Source organism: Oryx dammah, unplaced genomic scaffold, assembly GCF_014754425.2.
Source record: "Oryx dammah isolate SB20612 unplaced genomic scaffold, SCBI_Odam_1.1 HiC_scaffold_11, whole genome shotgun sequence".
In the NCBI taxonomy this organism is placed as follows: domain Eukaryota; kingdom Metazoa; phylum Chordata; class Mammalia; order Artiodactyla; family Bovidae; genus Oryx; species Oryx dammah.
Genome location: NW_024070195.1, coordinates 22406183 through 22425673, shown reverse-complemented (window position 1 = coordinate 22425673; position 19491 = coordinate 22406183). Strand labels below are relative to the sequence as shown.

At 38.3% G+C, this 19491-nt stretch overlaps 1 protein-coding gene across 1 annotated transcript; it reads left to right on the top strand.

The window, feature by feature from the left end:
• Positions 1-10604: 10604 nt before the first annotated feature.
• LOC120870370 (putative olfactory receptor 2B3) lies at positions 10605-11546 on the top strand. The gene has a single exon (XM_040250029.1). The coding sequence runs from the start codon at positions 10605-10607 to the stop codon at positions 11544-11546; it is 942 nt and encodes a 313-aa protein (XP_040105963.1).
• The last annotated feature ends 7945 nt before the right edge of the window (positions 11547-19491 follow it).

The following is a 19491-nucleotide window of genomic DNA, read 5'->3' as shown; positions in this document are numbered from 1 at the left end:
AGTCGGACACAACTGAGCGACTTCATTTTCACTTTCACTTTCATGCATTGGAGAAGGAAATGGCAACCCACTCCAGTGTTCTTGCCTGGAGAATCCCAGGGACGGGGGAGCCTGGTGGGCTACCGTCTATGGGGTCGCATAGAGTCGGACACAACTGAAGCAACTTAGTAGTAGTAGTAGTAGTATGGAATTCCTTTGGCCAGAATACTGGAGTGGGTTGCTTATCCCTTTTCCAGCGGATCTTCCCAACCCAGGTCTCCTCTATTGCAGGCGTATTCTCATCAGCTGAACTGTCAGGGAAGCCCTAAATCAGATCTAAAGAGCAAGAAATTGCAAGAAGTCTGAATATGCTATGGCATGCATGTCAAAGGGTGGAAGATAAACCTTACAAAGATTTAGGGCCCTCCACATTAAGTGAAGTTTCAGAAGTTCAATCATCTTAGGTGCGCTTGTACATTCTCTCTAATATTAAGAAAAACATATTTCATTTTTGCTACTTAATACAAAGAGGCTCAACATTTGATGGAATCCAGTGGATTTGGAGACAGCACATGCCACATGGGATATTCTGCTATAAACTATCAGGTGACTGAGAAGGCTGTAAGTTATAAATGGAGCTAAGAGCAAGAGAGAGATTTCTAGCAGGTAGAAGCAGTGGTGAAAGCTATCATGTTGCTTGAAACATGTAACAAAATATATTTGTGGTGCTAGTAGTATCTGTAATAGGTAAGCACTTTTCATATGGTATCTCTGAAAGCCAAAAAAAAAAAAAAAGAGTGGCATACAGACTTTTAGAGTCTTGGACCAGGGAAATGCCTCACACAAAAGAAAATTAGATGTATTATGTTGGTGTAAAAGTAATTGCTGTTTTGCATTATTGAACTCTGTTGTTTGATATTGAAATACATTCTTAAATAAATGTGGTTATGTTATACATCATTTTCATTGGCATTTCTCACTTTATGATTCTTGCTAATGACATTACTTACTGTTTACTTTATATTTATTTTACACTATAGAAATGATGTTAGACAAAAAGCAAATTTGAGCTATTCTTTTTAGTCAAAGAGACAACTCACAACACCAACCCACTTGGCCCAGGAACTTCTAACAAACATACAGTGCAGTGGTGGTCCAAGAAGTTTTGCAAAGTAGACAAGAGCTTTGGGGATGAGGAGCAAAGTGACTGGCCATCAGAAGTTGACAACAACAAATTGAGTGCAATCATCAAAGCTGATCCTCTTATAACTACATGAAAAGTTGCCCAAGAACTCAGTGTTGACCATTCTGTGGTCATTTGGCATTTGAGGAAAATTGGAAATGTGAAAAAGCTCGATAAGTGAGTGCCTCATGAGCTGACTGCAAATCAAAAAAATCATCATTTTGAAGTGTCATCTACTCTTATTCTACACAGCAATAAACTACTTCTCAATCACACTGTGATGTGCAACAAAAAATGGATTTTATGTGATAATGGATGATGACCAGCTCTTGGTTGCACTGAGAAGAAGCTCCAAAGCACTTCCCAAAGCCAAATTTGCACCCCCCCCCCCAAAAAAAAGGGCCATGATCACTGTTTGGTGGTCTGCTGCTGGTCTAATCCACTGCTATAGCTTTCAGAATCCCAGTGAAACTATTACATCTGAGAAACATGCTTAGCAAATCGATGAGAGGCACCAAAAACTGTAATGCCTGCAGCCAGCATTGGTCAACAGAAGAGGCCCAATTCTTCTCCAAGACAATGCCCACGTCACACAACCAAACTTCAAAAGTTGAAGGAAATGGGCTACAAAGTTTTGCCTCATTTGCCATAACCCCCTGACCTCTCACCAATCGAATACCACTTCCTCAAGATTTTGACAACCTTTTGCAAGGAAACACTGTCACAACCAGCAGGAGACAGAAAATGATTTCCAAGAGTACACTGAATCCCGAAGCACAGATTTTTATGCTACAGAAGTAAACAGACTTGGACTTCCCTGATAGCTCAGTTGGTAAAGAATCTGCCTGCAATGCAGGACACCCTGTTTGGTTCTTGGGTTGGGAAGAACCACTGGAGACAGGATAGGCTACCCATTCCAGTATTTGTGGGCTTCCCTTGGGGCTCACCTGGTAAAGAATCCGCCTGCAATGCAGGAGACCTGGGTTCAATCCCTCAGTTGGGAAGATCCCCTGGAGAAGGGAAAGGCTACTCACTCCAGTATTCTGGCCTGGAGAATTCCAGGGACTGGGTCGCAAAGAATTGAACAGGACTGAGTGACTTTCACTTTCACTAAACAGACTTATTTCTTATTGGCAAGAATGTGTTGATTGTAATGGCTCCTATTTTGGTTAATGAAGATATGTTTAAGCCTGGTTATAATGCTTTAAAAATATTTACAGTCCGAAACCATAATTGCTTTTGCACTAAGCTAATACTTTCAAAGCTCCTATTCTGATGTAGTATAGACGTCAAGTGATTATGCAACTGGGGCTTCCTATTAAGCTCGATATTGTCAGATCCACCATTACATAGGGTTGAATTCATGCAGTAAAATTCAACATACAACTGGAAACCAAACATTTGGATCTGACCAGAGCATGTCCAGAGGACGTAAATTACGTGAACTAATGGCACAGATACTTATCACCTACCTCTGTTATCAGTGCTGCACTCTTAAACTATACTCTATGGCCTCATGAAGATCCCCAAATGACCAGATGTTGGAGCAAAAAAAAAAAAATTCAGGACTTATGGCACAATTGCACTCATCTCACACTCTGGCAAAGCAATGCTCAAAATTCTCCAAGCCAGCTTTCAACAGCACATGAACCTTGAATTTACGGATGTTCAAGCTGGATTTAGAAAAGTCAGAGGAACTGGACATCAGATTGCCAACATCCGTTGGATCATCAAAAAGGCAGGAGAGTTCCAGAATAATATTTTTTCTGCTTTATTGACTACACCAAAGCCTTTGACTGTGTCGGTCACAACAAACTGTCTTAAAGAGATGGGAATACCAGACCACCTGACCTGCCTCCTGAGAATACTGTATACAGGTCAAGAAGCAACAGTTAGAACCAGACAGAGAACAACTGGCTGGTTCCAAATTGGGAAAGGAGTATAACAAGGCTGTATATTGTCACCCTGTTTATTTATTTTCTGTGTAGAATACATCATGCAAACTGCTGGGTTGGATAAAGCACAAGCCAGAATCAAAACTGTTGGGACAAATAGTAATAATCACAGATATGAAAATGATACCACCCTTATGGCAGAAAGTGAAGAGGAACTAAAGAGCCTCTTGTTGAAAATGAAATAGAAGAGTGAAAAAGCTGGTTTAAAACTCAACATTGAAAAAACAAAGACTGTGACATCCAGTCCCATTCTGTTCAGTTCAGTCGCTCAGTCGTGTCCGACTCTTTGCGACCCCATGAATCGCAGCATGCCAGGCTTCCCTGTCGATCACCAACTCCCGGAGTTCACTCAGACTCATATCCATTGAGTCAGTGATGCCATACAGCCATCTCATCCTCTGTCATCTCCTTCTCCTCCTGCCCACAATCCCTCCCAGCATCAGAGTCTTTTTCAGTGAGTCAACTCTTCGCATGAGGTGGCCAAAGTACTGGAGTTTCAGCTTTAGCATCATTCCCTCCAAAGAAATCCCAGGACTGATCTCCTTCAGAATGGACTGGTTGGATCTCCTTGCAGTCCAAGGGACTCTCAAGAGTCTTCTCCAACACCACAGTTCAAAAGCATCGATTCTTCGGCACTCAGCTTTCTTCACAGTCCAACTCTCACATCCATACATGACTACTGGAAAAACCATAGCCTTGACTAGACGGATCTTTGTTGGCAAAGTAATGTCTCTCCTTTTCAATATGCTATCAAGGTTGGTCATAACTTTTACTTCATGGCAAATAGATGGGGAAACAATGGAAACAATGAGAGACTTTATTTTCTTGGGCTCCAAAATCACTGCAGATGGTGACTGCAACCATGAAATTAAAAGACACTTGCTCATTGGAAAAAAAGCTATGGCCAACCTAGACAGTATATTAAGAAGCTGAGACGTTACTTTGCCAACAGAGGTCTGTCTAATCAAAGCTTTGGTTTTTCCAGTAGTCACGTATGGATGTGAGAGGTGGACTATAAAGAAAGCTGAGTGCAGAACTGATGCTTTTGAACTGTCATGTTGGAGAAGACTCTAGAGAGTCCCTTGGACTACAAGGATATCAAACCAGTCAATCCTAAAGGAAATCAACCCTGAATATTCACTGGAAGGACTGATGTTGAAGCTAAAACTCCAATACTTTGGCCACCTGATGCAAAGAACTGACTCTTTGGTAAAGACCCTGATGATGGGAAAGGGCAGGAGGAGAAGGGGACGATAGATGATGATATGGTTGGGTGGTATCACTGACTCACTGCACATGAGTTTGAGCAAGCTCTGGGAGTTGGTGAAGTACAGGGAAGCCTGGCATGCTGCAGTCCATGGGGTCACAAAGAGTCAGACACGACTGAGAGACTGAACTGAACAATAGGGACAAGTATTAAAAGTGTAATAATTTAGAAAATGATTATATTCTACACGGATGATTTTACAATTTATAAAAAAATGTATTATACAAAAGAGACAAGTGAAAACAAATACATTAAACTACTAGCAAAAGATGTCTTTGAGATTATATCTATGCTGATGCTCAGTTCAATTTCATCATACCATCTTAGGTGAGCACATATCAAGTTATAAATCAACTTATTTTCAAAAACTATTGCTGTTCCAGTTCCATACATTTCTACTACAGTTGACCCTTGAACAATGCAAGAGTTAGGAGTGCTAACTCCACACTCAGTCAAAAATCCATGACTTTGACTTTCTAAACTTAAGTGCTACTAGCCTACTGTTGACTTATGGATAATATAAACAGTTTATTAACACCTCTTATGTGTATTCTATAATGTATTCTTTACAACAAAGGAAGCTAGAGAAAAGAAAATGATATTAAAAAAGCATAGTTCAGTTCAGTTCAGTCGCTCAGTCATGTCTGACTCTTTGCAACCCCATGGACTGTAGCCTGCCAGGCTCCTCCGTCCATGGGATTTTCCAGGCAAGAATACTGGAGTGGGTTGTCATTTCCTTCTCCAGGGGATCTTCCCAACCCAGGGATTGAACCCAAGTCTCCTTCATTACAGGCAGATGCTTTACCATCTGAGCCACCAGGGAAGCCCCCAAAAAGCATAAGGAAGAGAAAATACATTTACAGTATGTACTGTATATATCGATACCATAAGTTTACATCCTCTGTTTACAAGATGAATCATCTGTCAGTACCTACATTAATATCACCTTATATGATACAAAACACTGTATACATGTATTAATGGAAATCAAAAAATAAAAAGAATTCAAAAAATAAATTCATATTTATTTAAAGGTATAATGACTTATGCATTGATAACAAAAAAGGAGCTAGATAATTACTTTATGTTTTATAAATAAATAAATAACTGATATAATTGCTGTACAGTAGCATACCTTATACACTAATAAGTGAATCATTATAAAATGTTTTTGGTATATGTTATACAGTCATAGTCATAATACAGTATTGAGAATACTGTTATTTTTTTTTTTAAAAAACTACTTACCTGTGATGATAGGCTGAAACATAGTTTCTTTAACTGTGAGAGAGAGAAAAAAGTATCAGTTCAGCTCAGTTTAGTTCAGTCGCTTTTTAGTTCAGTCGCTCAGTCGCATCCAACTCCTTGCGACCCCATGAACTGCAGCATGCCAGGCCTCCCTGTCCGTCACCAACTCTCGAGTTCACTCAAAGAGATCTCTTCAAGAAAATTAGAGATACCAAGTGAATATTTCATGCAAAGATGGGCACAATAAAGGACAGAAATGGTATGGACCTAACAGAAACAGAAGATATTAAGAAGAGGTGGCAAGAATACTCAGAAGAACTATGCAAAAAAGATCTTCACAACCAAGATAATCACGATGGTGTGATCACTCACCTAGAGCCAGACAATTTGGAATGTGAAGTCAAGTGGGCCTTAGAAAGCATCACTATGAACAAAGCTAGTGGAGGTGATGGAATTCCAGTTGAGCTATTTCAAATCCGAAAGATGATGCTGTGAAAGTGCTGCACTCAATATGCCAGCAAATTTGGAAAACTCAGCAGTGGCCACAGGACTGGAAAATGTCAGTTTTCAGGCCAATGCCAAAGAAAGGCAATGCCAATGAATGCTCAAACTACTGCACAATTGCACTCATTTCACATGCTAGTAAAGTAATGCTCAAAATTCTCCAAGCCAGGCTTCAGCAATACGTGAACTGTGAACTTCCAGATGTTCAAGCTGGTTTTAGAAAAGGTGGAGGAACCAGAGATCAAATTGCCAACATCCTCTGGATCATGGAAATTCATGATCTGGATCCAAGAGAGTTCCAGAAAAACATCTATTTCTGCTTTATTGACTATGCCAAAGCCTTTGACTGTGTGATTCTGCTCCAGTGAATTCATGCTAACCTTAAATTTATGTGTTAATTTTTATGTTGGAACTTTGTATGATATATTTTTTTTTAACATGGAGCTCTCTAGCAGATTTTGACCAAACACATTCATCACAAAACCAATAACAATAGAAATACTATTATCCCATATATACCATTTGTGGTCTCAGTATTTGACCCTGAGACTATTTAAAAGAATGGATTAAAAGTTCATGTAGACTTGTATTTTTCTGATTAAACAATTCCAAGCTTATTTTTCATGATTAGTATTATGCCTCATGATTTATTTTCAATCTAGTTTTTAATATGTGTGAACCACCTATGGGCCAGTATTATGCTACCTGTACATGTGGGAATAGAGTTCACATGGTTTCACTCTGGACACAATGACCAATTAAACTTGAGGGACTCTGGAATCCCTAGGGCTAAAAGAGCACAGAGCATTGTATGAATGGTAAGCCCTTCAGTTAAAGGTTAAACCCTCTCTCCATGACTCTGTCAGTGTTGCTGGTATTTATAAAATCAGCTTCTCATTGTATTAGGAATTTGGTGAAAAGAGCCAGGCTCAATCAAAAACACCTGAATGACTGAAGACACTATAATATACTTTTACCTCAACATATGAACTTTTCTCATATGTTTTTGAAGCAGTCCAATTATGTGCTAATTTCATTATCAGTCTATGGGCAAAATGTAGCTGAATAAGAAATTCACAAGAGGTGAAATGTCAAAAAGTCACTGCATTTTTCATCTTGTCTTTGGGCTAAACTTCCTTCAAAACATGGCACAAAGAATGGGGCAGACATCTTCTCAACACAAGAAAAAACAAAAGGTGAGTGATGTCTACTGACGAGAATTATGTTATTACCATTGAGTGGGAAAGATCTCTCAAGATCATTTCATATACTTCCCTGTCTTTAAGTTGCTTCACATTAAGTGACCAGAGTTCAGTTTGCTTCTTGGGAATCATGAAATAAAGGTCAAATATTTTCAGTGGCTCCAAAAATACTTGCTATCATTTCACTCCTTTGAATGAATGTTTGCCCATTATATTGTCATTAAAAAAAAAAGAGAGTCAGCAGGATTTTTAAGCAAAAATAAATAAATAAATAAAATTAGGAGTATTTCAGGATTCTTTTAATTAGTAGAGAATATAGAAATGGGAGAAGTGTTATGATGACAGTGGGATGAAAATATACTTTTCAAAGGGCAAGTTCATTTTTCTGATAATGTAAAAAGGGAACTAATGAATGAGCTGACATTAGTGTCATATAAAATGTGGGGAACAGTATTGAGTAGAAGATGTGAAAAACAGAAATAGGAAAAAAACAGCTGATGAGTAAAGCATTTTTATCTCCCGTGCCCAAAGGCAACTCAATATCTCCTAGTAACCGTTGACTTGACTATCATTTAAATAAAAACGATGTTCGCAGTATTACACTAGAAACAAAGAAAAAATGACTTGTACATTTAATCATTTCATACTATAATATTATAAAATTATAATAAGTTTTGGTTCCACCAATAGTAAGTTGGTTGTCTGTTTTTTCATATACATGAAAAGTGGAGATAATGATAGATTATTTCTATTAATACTTATTGATAATGATTAATGCTCTTGATGCTATTAGTGATAACTAGTTCATATTCACTAAATGCTTACTATGTTCCAGAGCTATACTAAATTCAGATGTGTAGGCATTGTTGCGTTAGATATACAATAACTCTCATTATCAATACAGAATCTTTGAATTTTGACCACAAGGATATTCACCAATTTGCCCAGAACCATATTCAGACAGTAAAGAATCTGCCTGCAATGTCAGAGACCTGGGTTCGATCCCTGGGTTGGGAAGATCCCCTGGAGAAGGGAATGGCTACCCACTCCAGTATTCTTGCCTGGAGAATCCCATGGACAGAGGAGCCTGGCAGGCTACCGTCCATGGGGTCACAAAGAGTTGGACTCAACTGAATAACTAACATTTTCACTATTGTTTATACAGATCAGATATAAAATGCTGGGAGATTCTAGCTACAGAGGCAATGTTCTGAAAAGCTAACTTTTAAGGCGATTTTTTAAAAAACATTACCTAGTGAGTAGATATTGTAGCATTTCCCTGTTTTGATTTTTCTTTATTGATGAAAAAGTTACACATCTTTTCTAATTTCACATTTGCATCATATTTTTTCTTCTCCAACATGTTTATTTATATACATTGCTCTTTTTTACTAGAGTTTTAGTCTTTTCTCAATATTATTAGGTACCATTTTTGCCATAAGCACTGCACATTTTTCATCTTGCATTTATCCTTTATCACTGCATGAACTTATTCATGTGAAAATTTAAATGTACACACAAATAAGTCGTCTTACATCTTTTTCTATTTTTCCACTGAAAGTGTATTGTTGGTATTTAGTAAATAACAATGTATCTGTAGCTAAAAAGCCAAAATTAAAACTACATCTAATGGAAAGAACTACAGATCTTAGCACCATCTCTATTCATTCTCATGTAGGCATCCCATGCTAAAGTTATAGTTTATATATCAGTGTTACTAACTTGGGGGGGGGGAGTATTCCATTCTGATATAAAATATGTCAATTCTTCTTATTTTATCTTCTTTCTTAAGTCAATCTAGCAGCACTATCTATTTTAGCACTATCCCACTAAATTCAAATGGGATAGGTCTCACTTCAGTTCAGTTCAGTTCAGTCGCTCAGTCCTGTCCGACTTTTGCGACCCCATGAATCGCAGCATGCCAGGCCTCCCTGTCCATCACCATGGCCTGGAGTTCACTCAGTTCATCGAGTCCGTGATGCCATCCAGCCATCTCATCTTCGGTCGTCCCCTTCTCCTCCTGCCCCCAATCCTTCCCAGCATCAGAGTCTTTTCCAATGAGTCAACTCTTCACATGAGGTGGCCAAAGTACTGGAGTTTCAGCTTTAGCATCATTCCTTCCAAAGAAATCCCAGGGCTGATCTCCTTCAGAATGGACTGGTTGGATCTCCTTGTGGTCCAAGGGATTCTCAAGAGCCTAATGACAATTTAAACTCGCAAAGTAGGATGAAAGACTTTAGGTGCCCTTGGGTTATATAACTAAATAACTGAAAACTTCCACAGATTGAAGAAAATCAACTTTATTTGAGTTTTCATTCCTTGATTCCATTGACTAGCACTGTTGTGGTTTCCTTTTGTGCTTTCTCTATATTTAGGTGGGATTAAGGTATATATAAAAAAGAGAATGGCTTTTAAATCCTGGTTTTGAGTCTTGGCTTCAAGATTACAGAGTGTGCAAATTATTTATTCTCAATGAGTCACAGTAGCAGTAAATTGTAGATCATATCTATTATTAGGGTATTGGTGAGAATTAGAATTATTTCACTCACTAAGCAATGCCTGTCACATGGTAGTAAGTCAACAATTAGCTTATGCATTTTACAATTTTCATCAAGATATTTGAAGGTGCCCGGAGATGTCAACTCTGAATATCATTATAAATTACAAGTTAACCATAATTTTTTTTTTTTACCATGAATCAAAGCATCTCATACTCATGATAGCTCTTTGTGGGAATGGATGTTCATATATGTCATTTAAGAGAGGCAACTCAAAATATACCAAGAAATTACTAATAAAACAAGTATAATTTCTTTAGATCAAGTTCAGATTTATATGATACTCTTATAACCTCTATATTGCTCAGCATTTTGAGCTTGAATTAAAAATTATTTGATTAAAACAGCATATATTCTTAAAATACTTATTAAGGTAAATTAGAAGTTAAGGAAAGGAAGAAGAATTGAATGAATTGAGCACATGTAACTGTCCATGTTTTACAATACAAGGTCATATTGTTGGCATTTAAATGTGATGATTTGCTTCATAAAGTCAAACATAAATACAAAAATAGAAGACTTGTTTTCTAACCATATGATACACATATTATATTTCACAGGATTCTATCTAATTGACTAAATATTTGGCATTGAATGATTCACTATAATTATCCTAAATTCAGTCCTGTTCAATAAGAGTAGTCAATAATTATCTATTGACCACTTTACTATTTTATATTTTTTAGGAATGAGAATAAGTGCATCATCATGAATTGGGCAAATGAGAGCTCCATGAAAGAATTTGTACTACTTGGCTTTTCAGACAAGCCCTGGCTGCAAAAGCCCCTTTTTGTGTTACTATTAATATCATACACAACCACCATCTTTGGCAATGTGTCCATCATGATGGTGTGCATTCTGGATCCCAAGCTTCACACACCCATGTATTTCTTTCTTGCTAATCTGTCCATCTTAGATCTCTGTTACACCACAAGCACAGTCCCTCATATATTGACAAATATTTCTCACAACAAGAAGACCATCAGCTATGCTGGCTGTGTGGCCCAGCTCATCATCTTCCTGGCCCTGGGTGCTACTGAGTGTCTCCTCCTTGCTGTTATGTCCTTTGACAGGTATGTGGCGATTTGTAGACCCCTCCACTATGTTGTCATCATGAACCCTTGGTTCTGCTTGAGGATGATAGCCTTGTCCTGGTTCACTGGCTTCAGCAACTCAGTGCTGCAGTCCTCCTTGACCCTTAACATGCCACGGTGTGGTCATCAAGAAGTGGACCACTTTTTCTGTGAGGTTCCTGCCCTTCTCAAGTTGTCCTGTGCTGACACAAAGCCTATTGTTGCTGAGCTTTTTTTCTTCAGTGTGTTAATTCTGCTAATTCCAGTGGCATTGATCCTCATCTCCTATGGTTTCATAGCTCAAGCAGTATTAAGAATCAAATCGGCAGAAGGACGACGGAAAGCTTTTGGGACGTGTGGATCTCACATGGTTGTAGTCTTTCTCTTTTTTGGAACAAGCATATATATGTATCTACAACCACCTTCTTCCACCTCTAAGGACTGGGGGAAAATCGTTTCCCTCTTCTATGGGATATTCACACCCATGTTGAACCCCCTCATCTATAGCCTTAGAAATAAAGATATGAAGGAGGCCTTTAAGAGGCTGATGCTGTTAACATTTTACTTTAAGAAGTAAAGTGTTCCATCATGATGAGAATCTTCAAGTCTCATTTTCTCTTGAAAATAGTAATAAAGTTCAAACTGAATTTTCTATTTTTCAGGCTCTTACAAGTTTATGGAATTAGGCCAACAGTTAGAGTAGTCTTCCTTGCTTCAGGAAGTAATGCTTGGACCATAATTTTTTTTTTTAATTAAACATTCTTTTGCTTTCTATAAGGTTCCTCAGTGTACTTTGTTTTTGAGGCCAAGTCATGCTAATTCCCTCCTGTCAATGCCTGACTATTCAGAACACTTGGATGGTTTACCTTCCCACTTATATACTACATGTTAGGGAACTATCTTGTCTATTACCTTGGTTAGGGATTTCCACATCTTTCTGACTAAATAACCAGCAATCATAAGTAAGAAGTTTTCCCATTGCACACAAGTCCTCATATGCACCCTTCAGAAATGTTCCAAGCATGTAGTCTGTCTCAAATCTAGTAATAGCTTTAAACTAGCTAAGTGTGTGCATCTAAGCCTAGAAACTGGACATATCAGTTGAATTTTTAAATATTTATTTTTCACTATGCTGGGTCTTCGTTGCTACACACAGGCTTTCTCTAGTTGCAGCAAGCAGTGCCTACACTGCAGTTGTGATGAGAGGACTTCTCATTGCAGTGGCTTCTCTTGTGGAGCACAAATTCTAGGGCATGTGGGCTTCAGTCGTTGAGGCACACAGGCTTAGTTGCTCTGTGGCACATGGGATCTTCCCAGGTCAGGGATCAAACCAGTGTCCCTTGCATTGCCAAGTGGGTTCTTAACCACTGGGCCATCAAGGAAGCCCTCAGTTGAATTTTATTTCCAACCTTCTTTTTAATTCATTCCTTTATTTCTGGTGAATTGCATTTTTTCTCCTTTCTTCCTTCATTCCCCAAATCTTACTTGTCCCAAGCTCTGCACCGAGCACACAGCTCTGCCGTAAATTATGATGCTATTTATAAAAATGTTAACAGGAAATTTTTCTAACATTGATCTGAATTAATTCACTTTATTTTGGTCAGTTCAGTTCAGTCGCTCAGTCGTGTCCGACTCTTTGTGACCCCATGAATCACAGCACACCAGGCCTCCATGTCCATCATCATCTCCCGGAGTTCACCCAGACTCATGTCCATCGAGTCCGTGATGCCATCCAGCCATCTCATCGTCTGTCGTCTCCTTCTCCTCCTTCCCCCAATCCCTCCCAGCATCAGAGTCTTTTCCAATGAGTCAACTCTTCACATGAGGTGGCCAAAGTACTGGAGCTTCAGCTTTAGCATCATTCCTTCCAAAGAAATCCCAGGACTGATCTCCTTTAGAATGGACTGGTTGGATCTCCTTGTAGTCCAAGGGACTCTCAAGAGTCTTCTCCAACACCACAGTTCAAAAGCACCAATTCTTTGGTACTCAGCCTTCTTCACAGTCCAACTCTCACATCCATACATGACAACAGGAAAAACCATAGCCTTGACTAGACGGACCTTAGTCGGCAAAGTAATGTCTCTGCTTTTGAATATACTATCTAGGTTGGTCATAACTTTTCTTTCAAGGAGTAAGCATCTTTTAATTTCATGGCTGCAGTCACCATCTGCAGTGATTTTGGAGCCCAAAAAAATAAAGTCTGACACTGTTTCCACTGTTTCCCCATCTATTTCCCATGAAGTGATGGGACCAGATGCCATGATCTTTGTTTTCTGAATGTTGAGCTTTAAGCCAACTTTTTCACTCTCCTCTTTCACTTTCTTTTTTTTTTTAATTTATTTTTATTTTATTTTATTTTTTTAAATTAATTTATTTATTTTTAATTTTTACTTTACAATTCTGTATTGGTTTTGGCATAGATTGACATGAATCCACATCAAGAGGCTTTTTAGCTCCTCTTCACTTTCTGCCATAAGGGTGGTGTCATCTGCATATCTGAGGTTATTGATATTTCTCCCAGGAATCTTGATTCCAGCTTGTGTTTCTTCCAGTCCAGCATTTCTCATGATGTACTCTGCATATAAGTTAAATAAGCAGGGTGACAATATACAGCCTTGACGTACTCCTTTTCCTATTTGGAACCAGTCTGTTGTTCCATGTCCAGTTCAAACTGTTGCTTCCTGATCTGCATACAGATTTCTCAAGAGGCAGGTTAGGTGGTCTGGTATTCCCATATCTTTCAGAATTTTCCACAGTTTATTGTGATCCACACAGTCAAAAGCTTTGGCATAGTCAATAAAGCAGAAATAGATGTTTTTTTGGAACCCTCTTGCTTTTTCCATGATTCAGCAGATGTTGACAATTTGATCTCTGGTTCCTCTGCCTTTTTGAAAACCAGCTTGAACATCAGGGAATTCACGGTTCACATATTGTTGAAGCCTGGCTTGGAGAATTTTGAGCATTACTTTACTAGCATGTGAGATGAGTGCAATTGTGCGGTAGTTTGAGCAGTCTTTGGCATTGCCTTTCTTTGGGATTGGAATGAAAACTGACCTTTTCCAGTCCTGTGGCCACTGCTGAGTTTTCCAAATTTGCTGGCATATTGAGTGCAGCACTTTCACAGCATCATCTTTCAGGATTTGAAACAGCTCAACTGGAATTCCATCACCTCCACTAGCTTTGTTTGTAATGATTTTTTCTAAGGCCCACTTGACTTCACATTCCAAGATATCTGGTTCTAGATTAGTGATCACACCATCATGATTATCTGGGTCGTGAAGATCTTTTTTGCACAGTTCTTCTGAGTATTCTTGCCACCTCTTCTTAATATCTTCTGTTTCTGTTAGGTCCATACCATTTCTGTCCTTTATTGAGCCCATCTTTGCATGAAATGTTCCCTTGGTATCTCTAATTTTCTTGAAGAGATCTCTAGTCTTTCCCATTCTGTTGTTTTCTTCTATTTCTTTGCATTGATCACTGAAGAAGGCTTTCTTATCTCTTCTTGTTATTCTTTGGAACTGTGCATTCAGATGCTGATATCTTTCCTTTTCTCCTTTGCTTTTCGCCTCTCTTCTTTTCACAGCTATTTGTAAGGCCTCCCCAGACAGCCATTTTGCTTTTTTGCATTTTTTTCCCATGGGAATGGTCTTGATCCCTGTCTCCTGTACAATGTCACGAACCTCATTCCATAGTTCATCAGGCACTCTATCTATCAGATCTAGGCCCTTAAATCTATTTCTCACTTCCACTGTATAATCATAAGGGATTTGATTGAGGTCATCCCTGAATGGTCTAGCGGTTTTCCCTACTGTCTTCAATTTGAGTCTGAATTTGGTACTAAGGAGTTCATGATCTGAGCCACAGTGAGCTCCTGGTCTTGTTTTTGTTGACTCTATAGAGCTTCTCCATCTTTGGCTGCATAGAATATAGTCAATCTGATTTTGGTGTTGACCATCTGGTGACGTCCATGTGTAGAGTCTTCTCTTGTGTTGTTGGAAGAGGGTGTTTGCTATGACCAGTGCATTTTCTTGGCAAAACTCTATTAGTCTTTGCCCTGCTTCATTCCATATTCCAAAGCCAAATTTGCCTGTTACTCCAGGTGTTTCTTGACTTCCTACTTTTGCATTCCAGTCCCCTATAATGAAAAGGACATCTTTTTTGGGTGCTAGTTCTAAAAGGTCTTGTAGGTCTTCATAAAACTGTTCAACTTCAGCTTCTTCAGTGTTACTGGTTGGGGCATAGACCTGGATGACTGTGATATTGAATGGTTTGCCTTGGAGACAAACAGAGATCATTCTGTCGTTTTTGAGACTGCATCCAAGTACTGCATTTCAGACTCTTTTGTTGACCATGATGGCTACTCCATTTCTTCTGAGGGATTCCTGCCCGCAGTAGTAGATATAATGGTCATCTGAGTTAAATTCACCCATTCCAGTCCATTTTAGTTCGCTGATTCCTAGAATGTCAACATTCACCCTTGCCATCTCTTGTTTGACCACTTCCAATTTGCCTTGATTCATGGACCTGACATTTCAGGTTCCTATGCAATATTGCTCTTTACAGCATCGGACCTTGCTTCTATCACCAGTCACATCCACAGCTGGGTATTGTTTTTGCTTTGGCTCCATCCCTTTGTTCTTTCTGGAGTTATTTCTCCACTGATCTCCAGTAGCATATTGGGCATCTAATGACCTGGGGAGTTCCTCTTTTGGTATCCTATCATTTTGCCTTTTCATACTGTTCATGGGGTTCTCAAGGCCAAAATACCGAAGTGGCTTGCCATTCCCTTCTCCAGTGGACCATGTTCTGTCAGACCTCTCCACCATGACCCGCCCATCTTGCGTTGCCCCGCAGGCATGGCTTGGTTTCATTGAGTTAGACAAGGCTGTGGTCCTAGTGTGATTAGACTGACTAGGTTTCTGTGAGCATAGTTTCAGTGTGTCTGCCCTCTGATGCCCTCTTTTAACACCTACCATCTTACTTGGGTTTCTCTTACCTTGCATGTGGGGTATCTCTTCACGGCTGCTCCAGCAAAGCACAGCCACTGCTCCTTACCTTGGACGAGGGGTATCTCCTTACCGCCACTGTTCCTGACCTTCAACGTAGGTAGTCACTCAATAAGTATTTATTGATCACTAGGTAGCACTAGACCAGAGAGAAAACAGAGTTCTTCTACTAAAAAACATTCCAGTTTGCAGAGGAAACAACTCTTAAACTCACATACTTAAATGATTACTTCCAGTTAGTAATGTAAGGGCATAGATGGGACAACATTTTAGGCAACAGAGAATAGGTTACAAAACACATACAAAAAGAGGCTGGAGATGAGAACTGAAAAGTTTGGACTTTATCCAGTTGTGAAAGCAGAATACTTAGAGCACAGAATGTAGCAGTAGCACAAACTATCTAAAAACACAAGTAGAGTATGGCAGAATATAAGCATGTGTTTACTAAATGTGACATTTCAAATAAATGGGAAAGGGAAAAAATTTAATTATATGGAGTTTAAAATGTTTGTATAGCACAAAAAGAAAGCAATAAGCATTTCAAGACACTGTAAACGAATGAATACCATTATATTTTAGTATAGGTGCCTTTAAAAAAATTTTCCCAACCATTTTGTATCACTGCCATCACTTTTTGAATATATGATAGACATTTCCAGCTCAACACAACCAAAAGTTGAACACCTGCTCTCCACCACAAAGCCTTCTAAAGCTCACTATTTTAGTGAATGGATTCACTTGTTGTGAATTTGCAAATCAGAAACCATTAGCCATATCTTAAACCATCCCCTGCTTAATTTTCCATATCAAAACCATTACCAAGACAAATCAGTGATTCCTCTTTTGTACCTCCCACCCCTCCATTCTTTTCCATCTTCACACTCCTGGTTCCATCCTCTTTTATCTAGACCTACCTTATTACCCTGGAGAAGGAAATGGCAACCCACTCCAGTACTCTTGCCTGGAGAATCCCATGGAGGGAGGAACCTGGTAGGCTACAGTCCATGGGGTCGCAAAGAGTCGGACAGAGTGAGCAACTTCACTTTCACTTTCACCTTATTACCCAGTCTATCTTTATGCATTCCTGCCAACTCTGCAACACTCTAGGAAATACAGCCAGGGCCATCATTTCAATGCACATATGATCATTCCACTCTTCCTACTTGCACTAGAGATTATTATGGCTTTCCATTGCTCATGAGTTAAACATAAAAGTTTATTTCCCAGCCATATAGCCTTCTGTCTTGCACTGAGCATTTTTCCTTAAAGCACAGAATATTTCAGTATTCTTATCCTGCCAGGCCTGGCATGCTGCAGAACATGGGGTCGCAAAGAGTTGGACACAACTGAGCAACTGAACTACAACAAATCCTTCCACCTAAAATACTCTTCCCACCCATCTGTATCTAATTACTAATTGCTCAGATCTCATCATTTATTAGAAGATCTTTTTTGTGGTCTCCCTGATTTAATCAAATACCCACAAATTTACTTGCTCACCAAACCTCTCATTTGGGGCATTTATCCCTCTAAGTGATCATTTGATAATTACCTTTACCTACTACTAGACTGTAACAAAGAGAAAAGTTTGGTTTTCCTCACCAAGACCCTCACAAAACTTAAATTTTGGAGACAAAAATTAAAATATCAGTTGTCAAATCTATGGATAATTTTAGCTAATATCCAAATTTTCACTTACTCTTTTAAAACAATTTTCAGAGATATAAAACTCTCTGGGGTGAGGAAAATGGTCATATGAAATTCCATGGTGGGATATAAACTTAAATTCTCAAAGGCTAAAGAAATTGAATTTCTCTGTAGAAAATGAAAACCTAGTGATTGTCACATATAGTTATTAGTACTCTTTTCTCTTTTAAAAATTACATAAATGCATTACTTCAATTTTGGGGAAAGCAAACAGTTTTATGGAAGAGAATTCATCCTTAAATTTACGATATTTAACTTCATCATTATTGGCATATTAGTTTATCCCTCTAAGAATAATGGTTATGGTTTCTTTTTACGTGCATTATATGTTACTAGTATACCTAGATTCTTTTTATTAAAAGAAAGTTTCTTTAAATTTTGTAGTACTTTACAGCTTTCAAAAGTTTCACAAATACATCATTCCATAAAATCACATAGAAACCGTTTTTATCCCTATGCCTATATTGCACTTTCCACTTTCCTCTACTCACTGATAACTACTAGTTTGCTCTCTGTATCTGTGAGTCGGCTTCTTTTTTGCCTCAGTCACTAGTTTTCATGTTTTTTAGATCCCTCACATAAGTGATATCATACAATATTTGCCTGTCTTTATCTGACCTATTTCACATAGAATAATGCCCTCCAAGTCCATCCATACTGCTGGACATGGCAAATTTTAATTCTTTTTGCTATATCTCCTCAAGCAAGGGAAACAAAGGCAAAATTTTTAAGGGGGGACTACATCAAACAAAAAAATCCTTTCCACAACAAAAGAAACTATCAACAAAACAAAAAGACTGCCTACTGAATGGGAGAAAATATTTGCAAACAATATATGTGACAGGAAGTTAATATTCAAAATTTACAAAGAAAGCATAACTCAAAAAACCTGATTTAAAAAATGGGTAGAGAACCTAAACAGACATTTTCCAAAAAAACTCCATACAGATGACTTACACTCAAAAGATGCTCAGAACCACTAGCCATCAGATAGAGGCAAATCAAAACCACAATGAGATATCTCCTCACACCTATCAGAATGGCTATTATCAGATGGACAACAAATAACAAATGTTGGTGAGGATATAGATAAAAGGGAACACTCATGCACTGTTGGTGGAAATGTATGTTGGTTTAGCCACAGTGAAAAACATACGGAAATTCCTCAGAAACTTAAAACCAGAAAATTAAAATTAAAAAAAAAAATTCTAGAGCAAAACATTGTCTCAGAAAATAAATAGAACTACCATATAATCCAGAAATTCTACTCCTGGGTATTTATCCAAAGGAAAAAAGAATCACTAGTTCAAAAAGATATATGTAAAACTGATTCACTTTGCTCTACAGTAGAAACTAACATAACATTGGAAATCCAATAAAAGTTAATTTAAAAATTAAAAACTAAAGAAGTACCTCCAACCACCCCACCCCCCAAGAAAAGATATATGCACCCTTATGTTCATTTGCAGATTAATTTACAATTTCCGAGACATGGAATCAGCCTACATACCCATTAGTAGATGGATAGATAAATAAGATATGGAATATATATACCATGGACTATTACTTAGACAAAGAATTATATCTTGCCATTTGAGACAACATAGATGGGCCTAGAGCATATTATGAAAAGTGAAACAAATCAGATAGAGAAAGACAGTGTGATTTCACTGACATGTGAAATCTAAAAAATAGTACAAATATACAGACATGACTAAACAGAAACAGAGTCCAAGATACAGAGAACAAATAGGTAGTTGCCAGATGGGAGGGGGTTGGAGGGAGGAAAAAGTAGCTGAGGGAAATTAA